The sequence below is a fragment of the Acomys russatus genome, chromosome 28 (genome assembly GCF_903995435.1).
Source record: "Acomys russatus chromosome 28, mAcoRus1.1, whole genome shotgun sequence".
NCBI classification, from domain to species: Eukaryota; Metazoa; Chordata; class Mammalia; order Rodentia; family Muridae; genus Acomys; species Acomys russatus.
Window position 1 is genome coordinate 17,743,140 of NC_067164.1, and position 20,100 is coordinate 17,763,239.

At 41.7% G+C, this 20,100-nt stretch overlaps 1 protein-coding gene across 1 annotated transcript in view; it reads right to left on the reverse strand.

The window, feature by feature from the left end:
• Positions 1-7,486: 7,486 nt before the first annotated feature.
• Positions 7,487-20,100, reverse strand: part of Cdkl2 (cyclin dependent kinase like 2) — a 35,881-nt gene continuing 23,267 nt past the window's right edge. Inside the window, exons 7-14 of the mRNA XM_051170655.1 lie at positions 18,303-18,391; positions 14,788-14,917; positions 13,223-13,515; positions 12,408-12,501; positions 10,727-10,850; positions 10,408-10,514; positions 9,072-9,160; positions 7,487-8,194 (exon numbers count right to left, since the gene is read on the reverse strand). Coding sequence (XP_051026612.1) covers positions 9,095-9,160; positions 10,408-10,514; positions 10,727-10,850; positions 12,408-12,501; positions 13,223-13,515; positions 14,788-14,917; positions 18,303-18,391 — 903 coding nt within the window. The 3' untranslated portion in view covers positions 7,487-8,194; positions 9,072-9,094. The remainder of the gene's footprint in view (positions 8,195-9,071; positions 9,161-10,407; positions 10,515-10,726; positions 10,851-12,407; positions 12,502-13,222; positions 13,516-14,787; positions 14,918-18,302; positions 18,392-20,100) is intronic.

Consider the following 20,100-nt stretch of genomic DNA (forward strand, 5'->3'; position numbering starts at 1 on the left):
CAGGCTTTTCCTAGCAGCATTAATCACTTTTTCAAAAATCATGGGTGGGACGAGCTGGAGAGATGATGGCCTGTTGCTCTTACAGAGGACTAGGGTTCAATTGCCAGCACCGTGTGGTGACTAACTATTGACCGTCTGCAGCTCCAGTCTCAGGGGATCTGATGCCCTCTTCTGGCCTCTGTGGGCACCAGGCATGGATGTGGTGCACATACACATATGCAGGCAAAGCACCCATACACATAAATTCAAAATAAATATTCATTAAAACCCTCAGTCCAGGGGCTGGAGAGATGGCTCAGTGGCTAAGAGCACTGACTGTTCTTCCAAAGGACCTGGGTTCAATTCCCAGCACCCACATGGCAGCTCACAGCTGTCTGTAACTCTAAAATATGACACCCTCACACAGACATACATAGGCAAGACACCAATGCATATAAAATAAATAAATAAATAAATGCATTTTTAAAAAAATAAAAACAAATAGCCGGGCGTGGTGGCGCACGCCTTTAATCCCAGCACTCGGGAGTTAGAGGCAGGCGGATCACTGTGAGTTCGAGGCCAGCCTGGTCTACAAAGTGAGTCCAGGATGGCCAAGGCTACACAGAGAAACCCTGTCTCCAAAAAAAACAAAACAAAAACAAACAAACAAAAAAAAAGTTAAAAAAAAAAAACCAAAAAACTCTGAGCCCAACCAAGTGCAGTGGCACACATCTTTAATCCCAGCACTTGGGAGGCAGAGGCAGGCAGATCACTGTGAGTTTGAGGCCAGCCTGGTCAAAAAGGAATCCAGGACAGCCAAGGCTACACAAGGAAACCCTGTCTTGAGAAAAAAACAAACCCTTCCAGTCTCCATATTACCAACACTTGCCTCTTTTTCTACCCTTCCTGATTCAGTTTTTCCCCTGCAGATCAATGTTTTGAGAGATGGAGTAAGGGTTTACATTTTCAGACATAAAATAAGTGTTAGGTTTGGCTGCACAATTTTAGAATTGAAATTTTGGTGAACTGATGTCAGCTGTATTTCCTAACTGCCATCAAGGTTGAGATGGGACTACATTATGCAAATCAACAGAATCAAGGAGAAAAACCATCGTGGATTGGCTTCCCAATTTCCATGCATTGTGAGGACTGTTTTACACATACTTGAAAGACATGTCTTCAGCCAGGCAGTGGTGATGCACGCCTTTAATCCCAGCACTTGGGAGGCAGAGGTAGAGGCAGATGGATTGCTGTGAGTTTGAGACCAGCCTCGTCTACATAGTGAGTCCAGGACAGCCAAGGTTACACAGAGAAGCCCTGTCTCAAAAACCAAACCAAAACCAAACCAAAACAAAACAAAAGACATGTCTTCAGTCAATTCCAAAGACTCAATATGGTTTGCTCAGTGTCCCTGTCACTTTGCCTTCAGCCATCTCCTTGGCTTCAATTTGGGCAGTAATCTAATTCCATAATTCTGTGGGCTTTTCATCTCATACCCAGACTCTGGATGGTGTCCACAGCTGTTTACCATCATTTCCGTTTGCCCTGAGAATCACAGAGGCGGTGAGGAGATCATAATCATCAAGTCTTCATGTATCCAGTGTGCTTTATAAACTGCTAGAGCCTGGAAGACAGTGTGTACTCAGTGCTTTCCAGTGAGCAATGCGCTTTATAAACTGCTGGGGCCCGGAAGACCGTGTGCACTCAGTGCTTTCCAGGGAGCTCTGCTGCACTGGTGGTACCTTCTGATGCCTTCTTAGAATGTACCCAGGCCATCTCTATAGCTCCAGTGATCAGCTTCACCATACCACACTGTACCTTGACAAAAATAAAACAAACATACAGAAAAGAGTGCTGTAGGGATAGCTCAGTGAGTTAGGTTCCTGGCACCTCTGACTCCATTGGAAGACGATCTGATGTCCCTCAAGTCCATGGGCACCTGCAAACATATGTGCATATTAACCACACACATGATTAAATCTGAGAGAGAGAGAGAGAGAGAGAGAGAGAGAGAGAGAGAGAGAGAGAGAGAGAAAGAAAGAAAGAAAGAAAGAAAGAAAGAAAGAAAGAAAGAAAGAAAATGATCATTTTTCAATGCATGGACAAAAGAGGACAGATACTAGCATTCACATAAAATTCCTCATAGATTTTAGCATTCTCCCCTTGGCATGGATATTGCTTATAGTGAGTAGGGCTTTACTGCCACCTCCTGGAATACGGCTTGGCAGAACCCAGCAGCCCTGAACAGTGCCAGATGCATCAGTGACCTCTCCCGAGGCAATTCCTGCCCATCCAGGCAGCAGAGTTCAGCCCTTTAGTCTAGAAGCGCTTATTTTTCATTGTCATATTTTCTGCCCAAGACCCAATAGAGGGATTGGGCTCTGTCTCCTCTTCTTTCTTCTGACTAGACTGCATTTATCAATATTAATTTTTAACCTACAACATATTTTGATGTAGTCACATTATATATAGATGTTACCTGGATTTGACATTTCCCTTTATTTTCAGGGGTAGGGAAAACATCTACAGAGAAAAATCTCCAATACTTAAACCCAAATCAGCTTGATCTCTTGTTTTTCAAGTCCTTCATATATTTAGCTCATGAGAATCTAAACAGCCAATAAACATAAATTTAAATACATAAAATATATGCAACACTAGTGATAGCCAAGAAAATGCTAAGCGAAGAGTGTCATTTTCAGCCATCAGATTGACCAAAATAAAATATATTAATATTAGCTAGGGACTTGAGAGACAGCTCAGTACTTGGGAGCACTGACTGTTCTTCTAGAAGACCTGGGTTTGGTTCTCAGCACCCACATGTCAGCTCACAGCCATCTGTAACCCCAGTCCCAAGGAAGCCATTAACCTCTTCTGACCTCCACGGGAATCAAGCACACACATGGGGCACAGATATCCATTTGCATAAAATTAAAATAATTTTAAGGCAACAACAACAACAATAATAATAAAACCAATGAAAAAAAGGTATCTATTTGCCCAGTGACGGTAAGAACACAATTTGGTAGTCTTTTTGGAGGAAATTTTGGCAGAATCAATCAAAACTAAAATGAAGCATACGTTTTGTTGGTTTTGTTGTTGTTGTTTGTTGTTTGTTTTGAGACATGGTTTTACTATGTCATCTAGGCTGGCCTTGAACTCACAGAACTCCCCCACAGACCTTTTGTAGCTTCAAAATACTGACCTCTGGGGAACACCACGACCATCCCTCCAACATCCACCCTTGCCTTCACCACTTTGTAGAGGCCATGCAGTTCCGTAGATGTGTTGCTACTAGCACAGCCCAGTGGGCAAAATCCCATTTCCTTTTACTTCTGACAAAGGAAAAGAATTTAGCAGAAAATCAGTACAGTATCCATTGTGTGAAACTTTGCTTAACGACTAAGAAAAAGTCTCCTTTCTTCCTTTAAAAGTGGACAAGGAAGCAAGTTAAACCAGGAGTCTATGCAACAAAAGCTCATGTGAGCTATTGAAACTTTCTATTTTATACGTTTGGGTATTTTGCCTGCATATATGTCTGTATGCCACTTGTGTACCTATTTCCTACGGAGGCCAGAAGAGGGCATCAGATCCACTGAAACTGGAGTTACAGACAGTTGTGAAGAGACATACAGATGCTTGAAATTGAACCCAAGTCTTCTGGAAGCTCAGCCAGAGCTTGCAGCCATTGAGCCATCTCTCTAGCGCCCAGCTCTTATGCTCTAAGTAAATGTTTTATAAAGTAATTTCTGCTGTAAATAATCATAACCAGATATAGAGAAATTTTAGTCCAGTAACATGGCTACTCTGGCTGGAATACAGGCACGCTTTTAATCCCAGGTAACAGAAGCAAGTATATCTCTGAGTTCAAGCCAGCCTGGTACAGAGCAAGTTTCAGGTAAGAAAAGCTTAGGTTCAGGTGTGGTGGAAGACGCCTTTAATCCCAGCACTCAGGAGTCAGATGCATGCAGATCTCTGAGTTCTGTTCAGGCAGTTCAGTTGAAAGAGTGACTTGAGAGGCAGAGCAACAGAGTTAAGTTCATGGCAGTTCAGTTCGTGAAATTCAGAGACAGTTTTTACCAGGAAAGTTTTCCAGAGACAGGTTGAAGAGAGAACAAGCTAGACACAGGTGAAGACAGAATGAGCCAGAGAATTAGATGGAGCCAGAAGATTAAAACAGATTTCCAGTATGAGGCCAAGCAGAGCAATTCAGTCAGAGGCCAAGAAAGAAGTCACAATGAATCAGTCAGCTGGGAAAGGAGTTTGAGCCAAAACAGCTGAATTGAATCAGCCAGCCAGAGTTCAGAAAAAATAACAAAGGGTGAGCTTATTAAGCAGTAAGTCTCAGAAGTTGAAAATGTTCTAGGCCTAGATTGGATTGTGTGGAGGCTAGAAGCTTCCAGGACTAGGCCTAGCTTAGCAGATGGAGGCAGTAACACTCTGAATTAACACTCCTCTACAGCTTACCACCAAGTGACTTCTTTACACTGTCTAACCCTATTTACATTTTTAAAAATATAAAAGCTATTTCTGCTTTCAACTGCTGTTCTTAGTGCCACTCAGTAGGAAACACATTAATATGCTATGGTTCCTAATCTTGAGATACGAAGAAATATCAGCAAGGCACTCTTGTCCACTGACTGGAGGTCTCTCCCTAGTCTAGAGACAGGAAAACTGTGGTCATTTGAGGTACACTGTTTCCATTCCCTTGGTTCTCTCTTATGCTAACTGATACAGCTTTCCCAGAATTTGACTGGAATCTGTCTCACTTCCATAAGAAATGATCTTGTGTGCCAAAGCAAATAATAAAAGACTTAGAGAAGGGTCCAAAATGGGGAGAGGGGCAATTTTTTCATGAAAAACAAGGTAAAATGGCATTTTTGTTTTCAAAAAGTTTGCAGTGGGGCTGGAGAGATGGCTCAGCAGTTAAGAGTGCTGTCTGCTCCTCCAAAGGTCCTGAGTTAAATTCCCAGCAACTACATGGTAGCTCACGACCTCTACAATGTAATCTGATGCCCTCTTCTGGCCCACGGGTGTATATGCAGGCAGACCACTGTATACATAATTTTTTTTTTTTTTAATTAAAAAACAAAGTTTGAAGTGAGTAACATATCAGGTGTTAGTCAGTGCCAAGGGACGACGTCAGGGTCTGAGGCATAGGCTAAACAGCAGACAGGCTGTGGGTGGGCTACACTCTCAAGTGATTTCATGTTTGAAGCTAAGAAGAGGAAAAAAAAGTAATACCAGTTAGAAATAAATATGGGAACCTACCTAACTTTTTATACAAATAGAAAACTTTCTGATATAAACATACTCAACAAGAAACAGAGAGAGGGGGGAGGGAGAGGGAGAGAGAGAGAGAGAGAGAGAGAGAGAGAGATACACTTAATGAGCCTGGCATGGTGGCACACACCTTTAATCAATCTCAGCACTTGGGAGGCAGAGGCAGGAGGATCACTGTGAAATCAAGATCAGCCTGGTCTACAAAGTGAGTCTAGGACAGCCGGGGCTATTATGAAGAGAAACCCTGTCTCAGGAAAGAAGAAGAAGAAGGAGAAGGAGAAGGATAGAAAGAAAGGAAGAAAGAAAAAAGAAAAGAAAAATACAGTCAGCTCAACTCACTAGATAAGTCTAAAGCCTTTAACAAGCATTCTGGTGGTGTCTATTTCCCTGCCTGTGCTGGGGTTGATTGAGGAGACCTTAAAACAATTCAAGCATAGTTTTCAGTCTAGCCAGCCATATATAGTACTAAGATTTTTTTCAAATGAGAATCATATTAGAAAGCATGTTTCTACATTCCCATTTCAGTGGGAAGCCAGACATTCCAAACATGCACACAAGGACTCTCTTCCAGCAGAAGCAGGCTCTGAGCCTGGGCCTGCGTCTCTCTCACTTTTGCCAGATAGTCATTTCAAAGGGTTATTTTGTCATATACTGCCTACATATCTCAACAGCTATATAAAATAATTGACTTGCAGCTGAGTCCAATAGTCAGGAAGACAGAGGCAGGTAGATCTCCATAAGCTCAAGGCCAGCCAGGTGTACAAAGTCAGTCCAGAACAGCCAATGCTACACAGAGAAACCCTGTCTCAAAAAAAAAAAAAAAAAAAAAAAAAAAAAAAAATTAACTTACCCTTCATATGTCCAGAATTTGTATAAAAAGAAAAAGAATTAACTGAGGATTTCAACTTTACATACTAATATCATATAGTGGCATGTATAGTATTCATAACCTCTTAATTAATATAAATTAAAACCATCTATTGTGCTTAGTTAGACGATATTTATTAATTTTAAGACACAGGTAGGCATGGCAAGCCCATTGTCTGCAAAAGTACATAAAATAATTTCACATCAGCATGTTCACATAAATCACATTCTTGTAAGACGACACTAAACACCATGAACTGAATGAAAATCTTTTGGTTCAGCACCTACAGACTTGATCTGCACAAGCTTTAGGTTTTTTAGTTCCACACCAAAGTTCTAACAAAATCTGATCTTCAAATGTCAGTTGGACTCCAAAAATGATTTCTAATTTCTTAATTCTAAAGTTCATAAAAATGTCTTAATAGCCCAGAGACACCAAACTCAAGCATAGGAAGTGTAAGGGAGCTGACCCGATCCTCACTCGTCAGGCTGATGGTCTCACGCTGGCATCAGCCGAATGCCACTCAGCTCTACGTCTGTCCCCTTTCTGTGATGCTGTCTGTTGGCAGTATGTTTCAACATAGCAGTAAGTAGTGGTATTTTAGTAGAAAGCCTGTTACTACTGACACGGTGAGTCTAGTCAGCATGTTAGTCTTCCTGATCTAGACTAATCCTTGGTCAGAGGTTTAAAATACAGCTTTTAACTAAAAATCAACTTTTAACGTAACTACCACAACAGACTTGTACATTGGAACCCTTCATTTTGCCTCCTTCTGAAGGCCTACTCCTTTGAGGTCCCAATGTCCAAGTTTGGTATTTCATTATTAAATCCCCCAGGGTAACAAAGAATTCTCCTTAGACTAAGTTCTAGTCAATGGCTTTTTGGGGGGCAAAGTATACTATTAGTGGGTTAATGCAAACACCCTACACAAATTCTTGCCTCCTGAACAACTATTTTCTCAAACGATAAATGGGGACCCTGGCTGGGAACCCAGAAACCAAGACCCTGGAGTCAAAAATGGTCTAACCCCCCACCCCCACCCCCAGCTAACAGGCTGTAAGGCTGTGCACCAGAGAGCACATGTGGATGCAGGTAACGACTCTGTGCCTTGGTAAAGGGCTTCGTTGTAAGCCTGAGTATTCGAGGTAACGAGACAATAAGGACTTCGGCGCGTTCAGTCCATCATCATAGGTTCCACTCCATGAAAGCCTCCAAAGGTCTCTTCAGGTGAGCGACACGATGGGGACTGGCCTGGCCAGGAGAACTAGCTAGACCACCATGCTGCTCTGAGGCGCAGCTCTTATATTTATACCTTTTCCTCAGGAAGAAGCTCGGCTCTTAACTCAAAAACGTACCCACAAAACTCTCCACACCGCTTCAAACATGTCCTTTCAGGCAGAACATCAGCACCAGAATCTCTCAATACAGAAGACCACCCAACAGTAAAGTTGTTAGTGACAGAAGGGCTCTCTGCCAGATGTGCACAGGACAGTTCTTAGATGAGTGGAGAGCAGGCTGTCGGCAGTGATGACAGAAAGCACAACTACCCAGAGACAGCAGTTGCACAGCACCTTACTGCCAAGGAAGCAAGCTTTGAAACTGCGTTCTTGCAGTTAAAAGTGCAGAAAACTTTTCTCTTACTAGCTTTTTTCATACTCTTCAACTGTAAATATTTATGTATATAATACACAAAGTTCAATGCATAAAAACATGACCTTTTATAATGATTCTCTCCTTTTTTTACTCACTTTTAATCTCAGATAACTTTAAATACACAATCTACTAATATCAAATACACTTTCATGTAACAAGGACCATATCACTATTCTCCCATAGACATATCTCAAACAGCATCGATAGGGTGAAGAGGTGAAGGGCTAACAGCAGGGGGCGCACTTGTTCAATCTTCCTTTGAAGTATTTGAAGTCCCTCTTGCCTTCTTCGGCAAAGCATGTCTTACTTAGGCAACGTAGGCAGTCCAGAAGGAAACATCAAAGCGCAGATCTCTTCTAGGGCGTCAGTGCTCTGGGTGCAAGAGGACGTCATCTCAAGTGCTGGCAGCATCTGCAAGCAGGATACACACCAAACACTTTAGTGAAGTTGTTCTGGGAGCTGAATTTTCAGTTGCTTACTTTCTCACATTGACTATATTGATAATACCTGTGGGTGCTACGTGGTCTAAGAAACTTCAAGATTTTAAAGACAAGCATTAGGATAATTACCAATCTAAAAAATCATGCATAGTATACAGTCTCATTTTATATAAACACTGGCTGATTTTGATGAAACAGGTCTAAGTTTTATAGGGCCTGCAAGTTGCAGAGTCCATGTAAACCGGCTGTTCACAGTTCACATCAACTAACTCAATGGGTTGCACACCTTTCCTGGGGCCTTGGAAGGGTCCATGCAAATGAAAGCTTGCAATTTAAGCTTTGTTCACTTGAAAGTAAATTGAGCTTTGATGTCATATGTGTTCAAAATACTTTGTTGAGGTTAATAAATGATTTCCAATGGCACGGTTCTAGCCACATGGTATTTTTATCGCCATCATGTTTTGCATAGAGTTAACAATGAGAAGTGAGAAATGCTGTGCCTAATGTCACATAGCAGATTATTATTAAAAGATGTCCGAGGGGGGTTGGGGCACTAAAGCGTCCGTTCTTATAAGGCAAGGCTACTGTTTAGTGTGGTGTAGACTCCACTTTACTGAGACAGAAATTGCCAGGTAACCACTGAATGGATTTTGCTTTACAAGTCCACAGGGAAAAGACTAATGCTGGAGACAGACGTGAGTTCTCTGGGAGGACTTGACCTTATCCAGTGAAATGCAGGTTGGCCCTGTGGAGAGTGAGTTCTGCTTTTCTGAGTGGTACACACCCTGTTTGTCAGCAGTGCTCATGGAATTGAGTTACAGAGCTGTAAGTCTGAGGAATAGACCTACCCTGTTCAGGATTAAAATGAGTCTCAGTGCTGGTGTTCCATCCAAGGCAAATCGTCCTCAGAATCATCTGACAGGGGCGATCCTGAGCCCTATAAATTAATAAGCAAATATTACAGGTGTCCAGTAATGGAAACACTCCCACTTCCCAAGAATTCTGATTACACCTGTTCAGACTCACACGCTTAGGATTAACTATTTGTAGCTGAAGTTGCTTTCATGAAAAAGGATGAAGAGGACCCTATTCATATACTTTTACATATTTTGTCTGTTTGTTTGCTTTGAGACAGTTTCTTGCAGCCAGGGCTGGCCTCCAGCTTGCTATCTAGCCAGGAATGACCTTGAACTCTTGACCCTCCTGCTCCTAGCTCCCGAGTGTTGGGATGACAGGTGCACACCACCACACCTGGTTCATATAGATTAGAAGAATTGTTAGAGAGGTGGGAGAGATGGTCTAGTGGTTCGGAGTACTTGTCGGGTTCAATTCCCAGCACCCACATAGTGGCTCACAACATCTGTAACTCCAGTTACAGAGGATCTGAGTCCTTCTGACTGGTCACACACATGGTATACACATATACATGCAGACAGATATTCATACATATAAATTTTACAAGTTCATTGAGTTGTACAGACTTTTGGTATGTGATGTTTTTATTTATTTGCAAGGGATTTTGTTTGGGTTTTTTTGTGTGTGTGTGTGTGTTTGCTATTATTTTGGGGGGGTGATTTGGTTTGATTTTTTGTTTGTTTTGTTTTGAGATGGAGGCCTGGTTGTCCTAGACTCTCTTTGGAGGCCAGGCTGGCTTTGAACTTACAGAGATCCACCTGTCTATGCCTCCTGAGTGCTGGGATTAAAGGCATATGCCACCATGACTGGCATGCAAATTTTTGTTTTTTAAAGATTTATTTTTTTTATTATGTATACAATACTCTGCCCGCATGTACATCTACACACTAGAAGAGGGCATCAGATCACATTATAGATGGCTGTGAGCCACCATGTGGTTGCTAGGAATTGAACTCAGGACCTCTGGAAGATAAATCAGTGCTCTTAACCACTGAGCTATCTCTCCAGCCCCCACAAGTTTTTTTATAATAAAGTTTATAAAAAAAATTTAAAGACAAAGGCCCCAAGTCAAGAGCTAAAATTAATGAATGAATTGTTCCAGTTCAGAAGTGTTGCGGTAAATGTGTGTGTGATAAAGTCCTATGTGGGATGAACTTATACACAAAACAGATCCTATATGAAGCCTTCCAAATTCCTAAAAGCAAATTCCCCCCAAAGCACAGTAAGTCTGGGAAAGGCTCACGCTATCTAAGAAGGACACTTCTGTACCTGGTGCAATGCAATACTGGACGCGTGCAGGTCAATGGCGGCCAGAGACGGAATTCGAGTTTCTGAAAGAGATTTGTTCTCTTTCTTTATTAGCCGAGAATTTCGAGCTGGACAAAAATAATCAAAAACATAATGAAATAAATTAGAAATTGTTACTGTTACTTTTCCAAACAGTTCTAAGTACTTATTATATATATATATATATATATATATATATATATATGTATGTATGTATGTATTAGCCTACTTAAATATGGAAATTATTATTTAACTTACAATTTAACAAAGGGCTGACTAGAGTAGAAATGCACAAACATACCTATGCCTTCTAAAGCTCTCAGCTCAGGGAGATGGCTATAGCTTAGTTCAGGCAATCGCACTTCTGCTTTGGAGTACTCCTTCCTTTTCTTATTTGCCTGGAGGAGGTACTTTTCACTAGAGACCTAATTATCAGAATGATTAACACACATAAATTAGCTTTAAGGTGAGCTGGGCTTTCATTCTCTTGTAACTACTATGTTCATATACTCAAATATGTGATTTTCCAGGGCTGGAATAATAACTTTGAGGGCAGTACTGACACAGAAAACAGTTTCACCCAGTTCATTTATCAAACTTGCTAACAAGTAGAAAATCTGATTGTTTTCTCCCCTTTGCCAGTCTTCAGTGGGAGTCCCAGCAAGCAACAGGCAGCCAAAGATGGCACGATGTCCTGGTTCCTCAAGCCAGCGGCGTCAGCCTTGTACCACTGCCTGCGCTTTTCAACAAAGAGCTGCTGTTCTCTACAGTAATTGTGAGACCCCTAAGTTTCCTGTCCCAGTGTAATCTTGTTACTCAGCTTCTGATACCTGTCCCCCTAGGTCCTCTGGAGCAGTTGTAACAGGCTAAGTAAGCATTACAGTAGGTGATGGAATGATCAGTGAGGAAAATAAAAGCACAAGCTAGAAAACTAGTCAAGGAGAGGCTTTAGACAGTGATGGACGATGAGACGCCATATTAAAATGGGTTCAATACTAAAGAAAAGCTCAAGGTTTCTTATGGACTGGGGATGGAAAAGCATCTGCTGGGTTATCTAGGGGAAGCACGTCATAAGTAGGACAGACAGTAAGTTTAAGAGCCAAAGTCAGGGGCTGGAGAGATGGCTCAGTGGTTAAGAATCCTGTCTTCTCTTCCAAAGGACCCGTGTTCAATTCCCAGCACCCACATGGCAGCTCACAATCTAGTTCTAGGTGATCTGACACACCCACACCAATGCACATAAGATAAAAAACTAAAAAAGGAAAAACAAAAAAAAGAGCCAGAGGCAGGAGTGTCTCTGACCATCACATAAAAGAAGGAATTCTACTGCTGGAAGAGAATGAGGAACAGATGGAAAGAGGGGCAGGGACTTTACTCACGCAGGGACTTACTACCTGTCAGGAGGCTGGTCCCTACACAGAACACAGAGGCCAACTCAGAGTTTTAATCACAGTAAAAGGTGACTACTTGGCGTGCTCATCCTGGCGTTGCTGCTGAGAGCAACAGCGTTCTTCCCATGCGCTCTCTGAACCACCCACGTGGTTTATATTAGAACATACCACCAGGTTTTTACCTTGCTGATCTACTAAAGCATAAACTCCACAGAGACTGAATTAATCCAAATCCAGTATCATATACAGACAAAATACTTTCACCAAAACTCTAGTGAGACAGTGAGACAGTGTATCTTCCCCTTCACTCTTAAGGAGAACTCAACTGCAAGTATTAGATTAAGAAGATTTATTGTATTGCCGAAAATAAACGAGATGGCATCGTGAGAGAGTCTTTCATTCCGACTTAGAAAATTTATTTAAACATTCAGAATTCCAAATCACAGCTATGATAAGTTAGGATGGCATTGCAAAATTCAGGCTTTACTCTATTTCTCCAAATAAAACTTAGTTCTTCACTCTGCTGCTTGAGACCGACCCAGGCCTAGGCGACAGGTGCCTGCTCTTTTGTCGTGGAGGACAGTTACTTACGGGGGTGCTCACATTTGAGTTATACATCCCTGACGCAGAAGGTTGATTTGGTTTAACAAATGGATTACAGTATTTCTTAGTTTTCTCATCCACTCTGTAACAGATTTTTAAAATTAGAATCATTAACAACTATTTTGAAATGCAAAATCAATGACATCATGCTAAATGATCAGTTTAATAAGAACTGAATGCCTATGTTCAAGTTCAGAAATCTGGTACAACATTCTATCGTTTATCACGTCACTGGGGCTTCCTGCTGCTGCCTCAGGAGCCTCTGTGTGCCGCTAAATACTCACCACCATTCTACAAAGCAGCGGGTGCTAACAATTCTTTTTTGGGGGGGGCGGGGTTCCAGACAGGGTTTCTCTGTGTAACAGAGCTGGCTGCCCTGGACTTTGCTTTGTAGTCCAGGCTGGCCTTGAACTCACAGTGATCTGCCTGCCTCTGCCTCTGCCTCTGCCTCTGCCTCTGCCTCTGCCTCTGCCTCTGCCTCCTGAGTACTGGAATTAAAGGGGTGGGCCACCATGCCTGGCCCTAACTCCTTTTATTAATGACAGCCTTTCATATTATTAAACTAAGCAGCTAGACCTCTCTTTATTGTAAACAACAATGGTAAAAATCCTACTTTCTTAGGACTCAGGTAAATTCTTTCTTTTTCTTTTCCATTTTTTTTTCCAATTCTAGTAATTCTCATCACAAAGGTCAAAAAAATATTTAAAGAGCTGTTTTATAAGTAGAAATTGCATCCAAAATTCAGACAGTAAAACAATGTGAACAAATTGTCAAGCATTTTCTGTCTCGTTTCCCATTCGTACCTGTAACTCTGAACCCCAGGAATAGTCCCAGCATTAATTCCTGGACCAACCGCTGAAAGGTTGTGTGTGAGTGGAGGAATCGCCATGCCTGCATTCCGTGCGTGATCAACGCTGACGTTGCTGCAATCTCTGAGGCTTGTGGAAGCCAGGCCTTTGATGTGGCTTGTCCCGTTGTCATGGAGAGAGCTGGCATTTGAAGCTCTACTTGCTCTTTCAGCTTTCTCATTGTCAATTTTTGATCCTTTTATTTTAAACACTTTAGAGTCCTTAGTTTTGGGATCAGCATTGGTATCCTGAGCATTGATAACGATGTTAAAAGTTAATGATCTGACAAGAAACTTCATATACTTATTCTGCCTATGGGATTAAAATTAAATCAAGATTCTTATTCAAAAAGTTATTGTGAAAACACAAGAAGAATGTATGTGATGCATAGCACCTTGATAGGTGATAGACAAACACAGAGAGACAGACAGATAGACAGATTCTAAAAGTAGTATCTTTATTTTCTATTATTAAGGAAGGAAAATAGACTAAGTCGGGTGTGTGTATCCCTGGATGTGCTTGATGTGCACATGTTTGCTACCCAGTATTGTGTGTGTGCATGCGTGCGTGTGTGCGTGTGTGCATGCATGCCTATGCGCATGGACGGAGATTTCCAGTATTCTTAGATAAGTCTGTGGAACTGGAATTCTCCTTGAAGCTGCATCTGCACTAAAGATTATGCAGACTGATGGGTGAGCAGCTGTGGCTGTGAGAGGTGGATGTAGGTGGAACGCCACAACTGTTTTGGCTTCTTAGTCCCTGAATAGCCACTTGGCTTCTGTATGTGACCCAGATTCTCAAGACTATTAGGAGAACGGAGACCACACTGCTAAACAGAGTGGACCTCCAGCTTCTGCCAACCCAAAAACTAACGGCTGAAAGATGAAACCTGACACACGAACAGGCTTCCTGCTCTTTGTAGGCCGCCTCCCTCGCACCTACCAGGGTGTTCAGTGAGTGCTTTGATTTATGGCCCTCTTTGTTCTGCGGCTATGAAGTTTTAACAGCAACACGTGTCATTCAAGGTTACTCAAACCCATGTTCCCGGGGCACGGTTACACATGCTTGGCCCAGCATACACCATTTCCTTTGATCCTTCAAGTCATTATTTTATGTAAGTTGATTTTCTAAGTAACACTATTGTACTTTCTAGTGACTGTTAAGCATTTAAAATAAATAAGGTGTGGGGGTTGATTTTTTTGTTTTGTTTTGTTTTGTTTTAATTCTTCTTTATTGGGCTGGAGAGATGGCTCAGTGGTTAAGAGCACTTGTTGCTCTTGCAGAGGACCAGGGTTTAATTCCCAGCACCTATATGGTGGCTCACAAACCATTTGAAATTCCAGTTCTACAGAATCCAATGCCCTCTTCTGACCTTCACAGATCCCATGCTTGTGTGTGCTTCAATATACACAGGTTAAATACTCACACATAAAATAAAATGAATAAATCTAATTTTTTAAAAATTAAATCTTCATTTTTTTTTTCTCCACAAATTTAAATCTTGAAGCATGACCATTTACCTGTACCACAAGTGTTTTTCTTTCTTCAGTTAAGGCATCATCCTTTTCTTTCTTTCTGTTTTGAGATTTTTTAGGTAAAAAATTATTCCTGGCATCTTTCTCTATTTTTAACTGCAATTCTTGAGAAAACCTGCATAAAAGTACATTCTCAATTAAAATAAAACTTTATAAGAAAGATAAACCTAGAAAAACCTCAAGATAATCATTTAAAACTCAGCGTTAAACTAACCCATTTTATTTCAAATGAGAAAAACCGCATCCCCGATGAACAGTTTCTAAAAGCTAGACTGTAGGCCTTCAGGGTTTAGGAAAGCCTTCCAGGATCCGGGCATAGTGGTGGATGTCTTTAATCCCAGCACTTGGGAGACAGAAGCAGGCAGATCGCCATGAGTTCAAGGCCAGCCTGGTCTACAAAGGGAGTCCAGACAGTCAAGGCTATACAGAGAAACCCTGTCTTAAAAAACCAAAAAGAAAAGAAAAATAGAAAGAAAAGAAAATGTCCGTACCACGCTGTGAACACTGAAACACCTGCACCAAACCATACAGGCAGCCATTGTAATCCTTAGCCAAATTTACAGTGTGTGCATGCGTGTAGGGATGTCGTGTAAGTGCTCACAGTGAGGCAGTGAAAACGGTTAATGAACCCTTGACCAATGTCTCTCTTGAAGCACCTGTGGGCTGTAGTGGTTGTCTTGAGAGAAGCACTTGAATGGATGCCTGAGCACAAGTCAAGCCATACTTTTTTCAGGAAACATTTACACTTGAAGCACCAGCAGAAAAACCATGCTTACTCAGAGGGGTATGTAGCAGACCTTTTGCCTTGAAAATGAACACGGTGAGCTACTCAGGGCAAGGAAATCAACTTATACTATTTCTGTAAACAAGAAAATTCAAGTTTTCATGTAAAAATATCACAATTCTATTAACTTGGAATCTTAGAGGTCTTTCTATAGTTCAAAAGCTTTCTGATGCCCTCAGGGCCCTCCCCTTCTCTGAGAAGGAGAGGGGGGAGCCGGGCGGGGCATCAGGGTAGGGCTGGAAAGAGAGAAAGGAGAGGGCAGGGGTCAGGGTGTAAAGTGGTCAAAATTAATAAATGAATGGGGGGGAGGCTTTCGGTTGGTTTTTTTTTTTTTTTTTTTTTCATGTTTAAAATTTGTTGTTTTTATAAAAAATTTTCTATTAATTTATTCTTGTTACATCTCAATGGTTATCCCATCCCTTGTATCCTCCCATTCTTCTCTCCCTCCCATTTTCCCATTATTCCCCTCCCCTATGACTGTTCCTGAGGGGGATTACCTCCCCCTGTATATGCTCATAGGGTATCAAGTCTCTTCTTGGTGACCTGCTGTCTTTCCTCTGAGTGCCACCAGGTCTCCCCCTCCAGGGGACATGGTCAAATGTGAAGCACCAGAGTACATGAGAAAGTCATACCCCACTCTCCACTCAACTGTGGAGAATGTTCTGATCATTGGCTAGATCTGGGTAGGGGTTTAAAGTTTACCGCCTGTATTATCCTTGGCTGGGCTTTCGGTTGTTTTTTGGGGTTTTTTGTTTTGGTTTGTTTTTTGTTTTTGTTTTTGGTTTTGGTTTGGTTTGGTTTGGTTTTTGGTTTTTCGAGGCAGGGTTTCTCTACGTTATCGTGGCTATCCTGAACTCACTTTGTAGACCAGGCTGGCTTCAAACTCACAGGGATCCGCCTGTCTCTGCCTCCTAAATGCTGGGATTAAAGGCATGTACCACCATGCCCCACAAAAAAAAGCTTTCTAATAAAACGGGGTATATTTTTTGGTTTTTCAAGACTGAGTGTTTGATATAATAAAACATAACATTTTTAAGGTCTACATAATTCAACATTACTAATATGCTTCAAATGATAAAAGTATGTCATAAAAGTAAGCACAGATAAAACATCAGCTCAGAAGATCAGACAAAAATGGATTGTAATGCAACAGAGAAGAGGAAAAAAAGAACAAAAAAGGGAGGGAAGGAGAAAAAGGGGAGAAAGAAAGAAAGAAGGAAGGAAGAAATTACCACCGCCAGGTTTTAGTGTAGTATCAAAGTTTGACAGAATCAAAAAATATTAAATTACCTCAAAAGACTATTACCTAATCTTCTACTTTTCTACATTTACCTTTGTTTTTTCCAACCAAATTAACATACTACAATGTTCACAAATTAATATAGAAGCACATGCAAGAATCCAGCTATCTTGTGTTCTTTTATTAAGCTAGATTTTTGTTGTTGTTTTTTGTTTTTTGAAACAAGGTTTCTCTAGGTAACCCTAGCTGTCCTGGACTCAATTTGTAGACCAGGCTGGCCTCGAACTCACAGTGCTCCACCTATCTCTCTGCCTCTTGAGTGTAAGCTAGATTTTTTTTTTTTAATTTGCAAGTTGATAAAGCTTTAGGACAGGAGAGACAGCTTAGCAGTTAAGAATACATACTGGGGGGCTGGAGAGATGGCTTAGAGGTTAAGAGCACTGCCAGCTCTTCCTAAGGTCCTGAGTTCAATTCCCAGCAACCACATAGTGACTCATAACCATCTATAGTGAGATCTGGTGCCCTCTTCTAGCCTACCGGCATACATGAAGGTGAAACACTGAACACTTAAATAAATAAGTCTAAAACAAAAACAAAAACAGAAAGAATGCATACTGGCCAGGCTAAGTGGTACACATCTGTAATCCCAGCACTGAGGGAGGCAGAGGCAGGCAGATCGCTGTGAGTTCAAGGCCAGCCTGGTCTACAAAGTGAGTCTGGGATGGCCAAGGCTAACACAGAGAGACTCTGTCTGGAAAAAATCTAAAAAACAAAAAACAAACAAACAAACAAACAAAAAAACGAGAGAGAGAGATATCAAGACAGCCAAGGCTACACAGAGAAACCCTGTCTTGAAAACAACAACAAAAAATAAAGAAACAAACAAAAAGTGTGCATACTGTTCTTGCAGAGCACCTGAGTTTGGTTCCCTGCACCCATGTCAGGAGGTTCACAGTTGTCTGTAGCTCCAGCTCCAGGGACCTTCTGACCCCCAAGAGTGCCTTCATTCGTGTGCACATACGCAAATTCAGATGCATACGCATACACATAATTAGATGCTATATACATTTTTGCTACATATAGGTGTGCAGCCATAGCCACTTGTCTGGCTGTCGGTTGTCTGTTCTGCCATGCAACAGCACAGGGAACCTGCAGCACTAGCCTCTACAAGCCAGCACATGGAGGACACAGCACATCAGCAGGCCTGAGTCTGGCAGCAACAGGAGATGGCAGCTGCACAGACACAGCAACACAGAAATTAGTGACCTGAAGGTGGATGTTACCACAGGAAGACAGAAAACAAGATTCTGGTTCATGAAATCCAGCAGCTCCACTTTAATAAACATAGGAAACCACCTCTGGGGATTTCATTACTGCCAATGGTGAGTAGAATACGATGCAAATGTGACTGTGACTGTGGGAGCCTTGCCTTTGCCCTGGTCCCTGTAGCCTGCAGAGCACAGACCAGTACTGTACCTCTCAGCAAATCCATCCATTTGAAAGAAATCATGGTGTAGAAGGTCAGCACAGAAGGGCCTTTTGTCTGGGTCAATATGCAAGCATTTCTGAAAAATCAAGAACACATACAAGTCTTCTTCAAGAACACCTGCATTAGCTTTCTTCTTTGTAGCCAATGAACAGAATAAAGCTCAAATCATGATACTGACCTTCTGTGGTTTTTATGTTACAAAAAGAGGCCCAGCAAGCATTCAGTGTCCGTGGATGTAAATAAACGCACAAATTCCTAAGAGGAAGTCTTTCCAAGGAAACCTCTGATTCTGCTCTCTAACTACTGTCTGTCCACACAAAATAAAGGCAACAAAACAAATCAGAGCACACGAGTGGGGCCTCTACAACACAACCTGGCCACTTCAACGCAAGGCAAGATCTAAACAAAAGAGACTAAATATGTATAGAGATTAGGTCTTAAAAGAGAGCAGCTGCCAGCTGTGGTGGTCCAGCACTTGAGAGACGGAGAAGAGGGATGCTAGGCGCAAGGCCACCCTAGGCAACAACACCCTGGCTCAAAAACAAAAAACAAAACAAAAAAAACATAAAGCAAAACAAACAAAAATAACATCAACCAAAATCTTTTCCATCTTTAATTTTGAAAAAAAATACATTTATTGTATATCTCTGTATGTGTGTGTGTGTCTAGTGTGCATGTACACATGCATAGTGCACACATGGAGTTAAGAGAACAGCAGTAGAAGTTGGTTTTCTCCTTTCACCACATGCCTCCCAGCGATGGTACTCAGGCCATTAGGATTAGTAGCAAGCATCTTTATCTGTTGACTCACCTATACATTTTCTTTATATCCTAATTTAAATTATCAAAGACATTACAGCAGGACATGGTGGTGCACGCATTTAGTTCAGCACTCACCATTAATCCCAGCACTTGGGAGAGAGGCAGGAGGCTTCTGTGAGCCTGAGGCCTGCCTGACTTATACAGTGAGTTATAGGCTAGATAAAGCTACATATTAAGACCTTGTATTGAAAACAAAACAAAACAGGAGGGAAGGAGGCAGACTGGAGAGATGGGTCGGTGTTTAAGAGAACTATTCCTCCAGAGGACCAAGGCTCTATCCTCAACACCCACATGGCAATTCACCACCACCTGTAACCCCAGTACCAGGAAATCCAGTGTCCTCTTCTGGCCTCCAGGGGTACAGTACACACATGGTACACATGCGAAAAATACTCATAAACATAAAATCAAATTCTAAAAAAAAAATTGTTTTAAGTGTTGGGAGGTGAGCAGAGGTGGCACATGCCTTTAACCTCAGCACCCAGGAAGCAGAGGCAAGTCGATGTCTGTGAGTTCGAGGCCAGCGTGGTCTACAAAGCCAGTACCAGGACACCCAGGGCTACACAGAGAAACCCTGTCTCGGAAAAAAATATGCTGGGCACGGCAGCATAGTACTTTAATTCCAGCACTCAGGAGACAGAAGCAAGCAGATCTCTGAGTTGGAGGCCAGTTTGTTTACATAAAGAGTTCCAAGGTAGCCAGGGCTACACAGAGACCCTGCCTCAGAAAGCTAAAACCAACCAAACAAAACCAGTTTCTCCAGGAACAAAAAGAAATTGTTTGAAAACAAATTAAACCTGGTGGTGGTGGTGCATACCTTTAATCCCAGCAATGAAAAGGTGTCTTAAAAGAATATGCAATAGCATGGTAATTAAACAAATTCAAATACAGTATCAAGTAGAAAAAGATTAAATTTAAAAATGGACAGGCAAATGGATGGAGATGGCTCAGCAATTACGATCA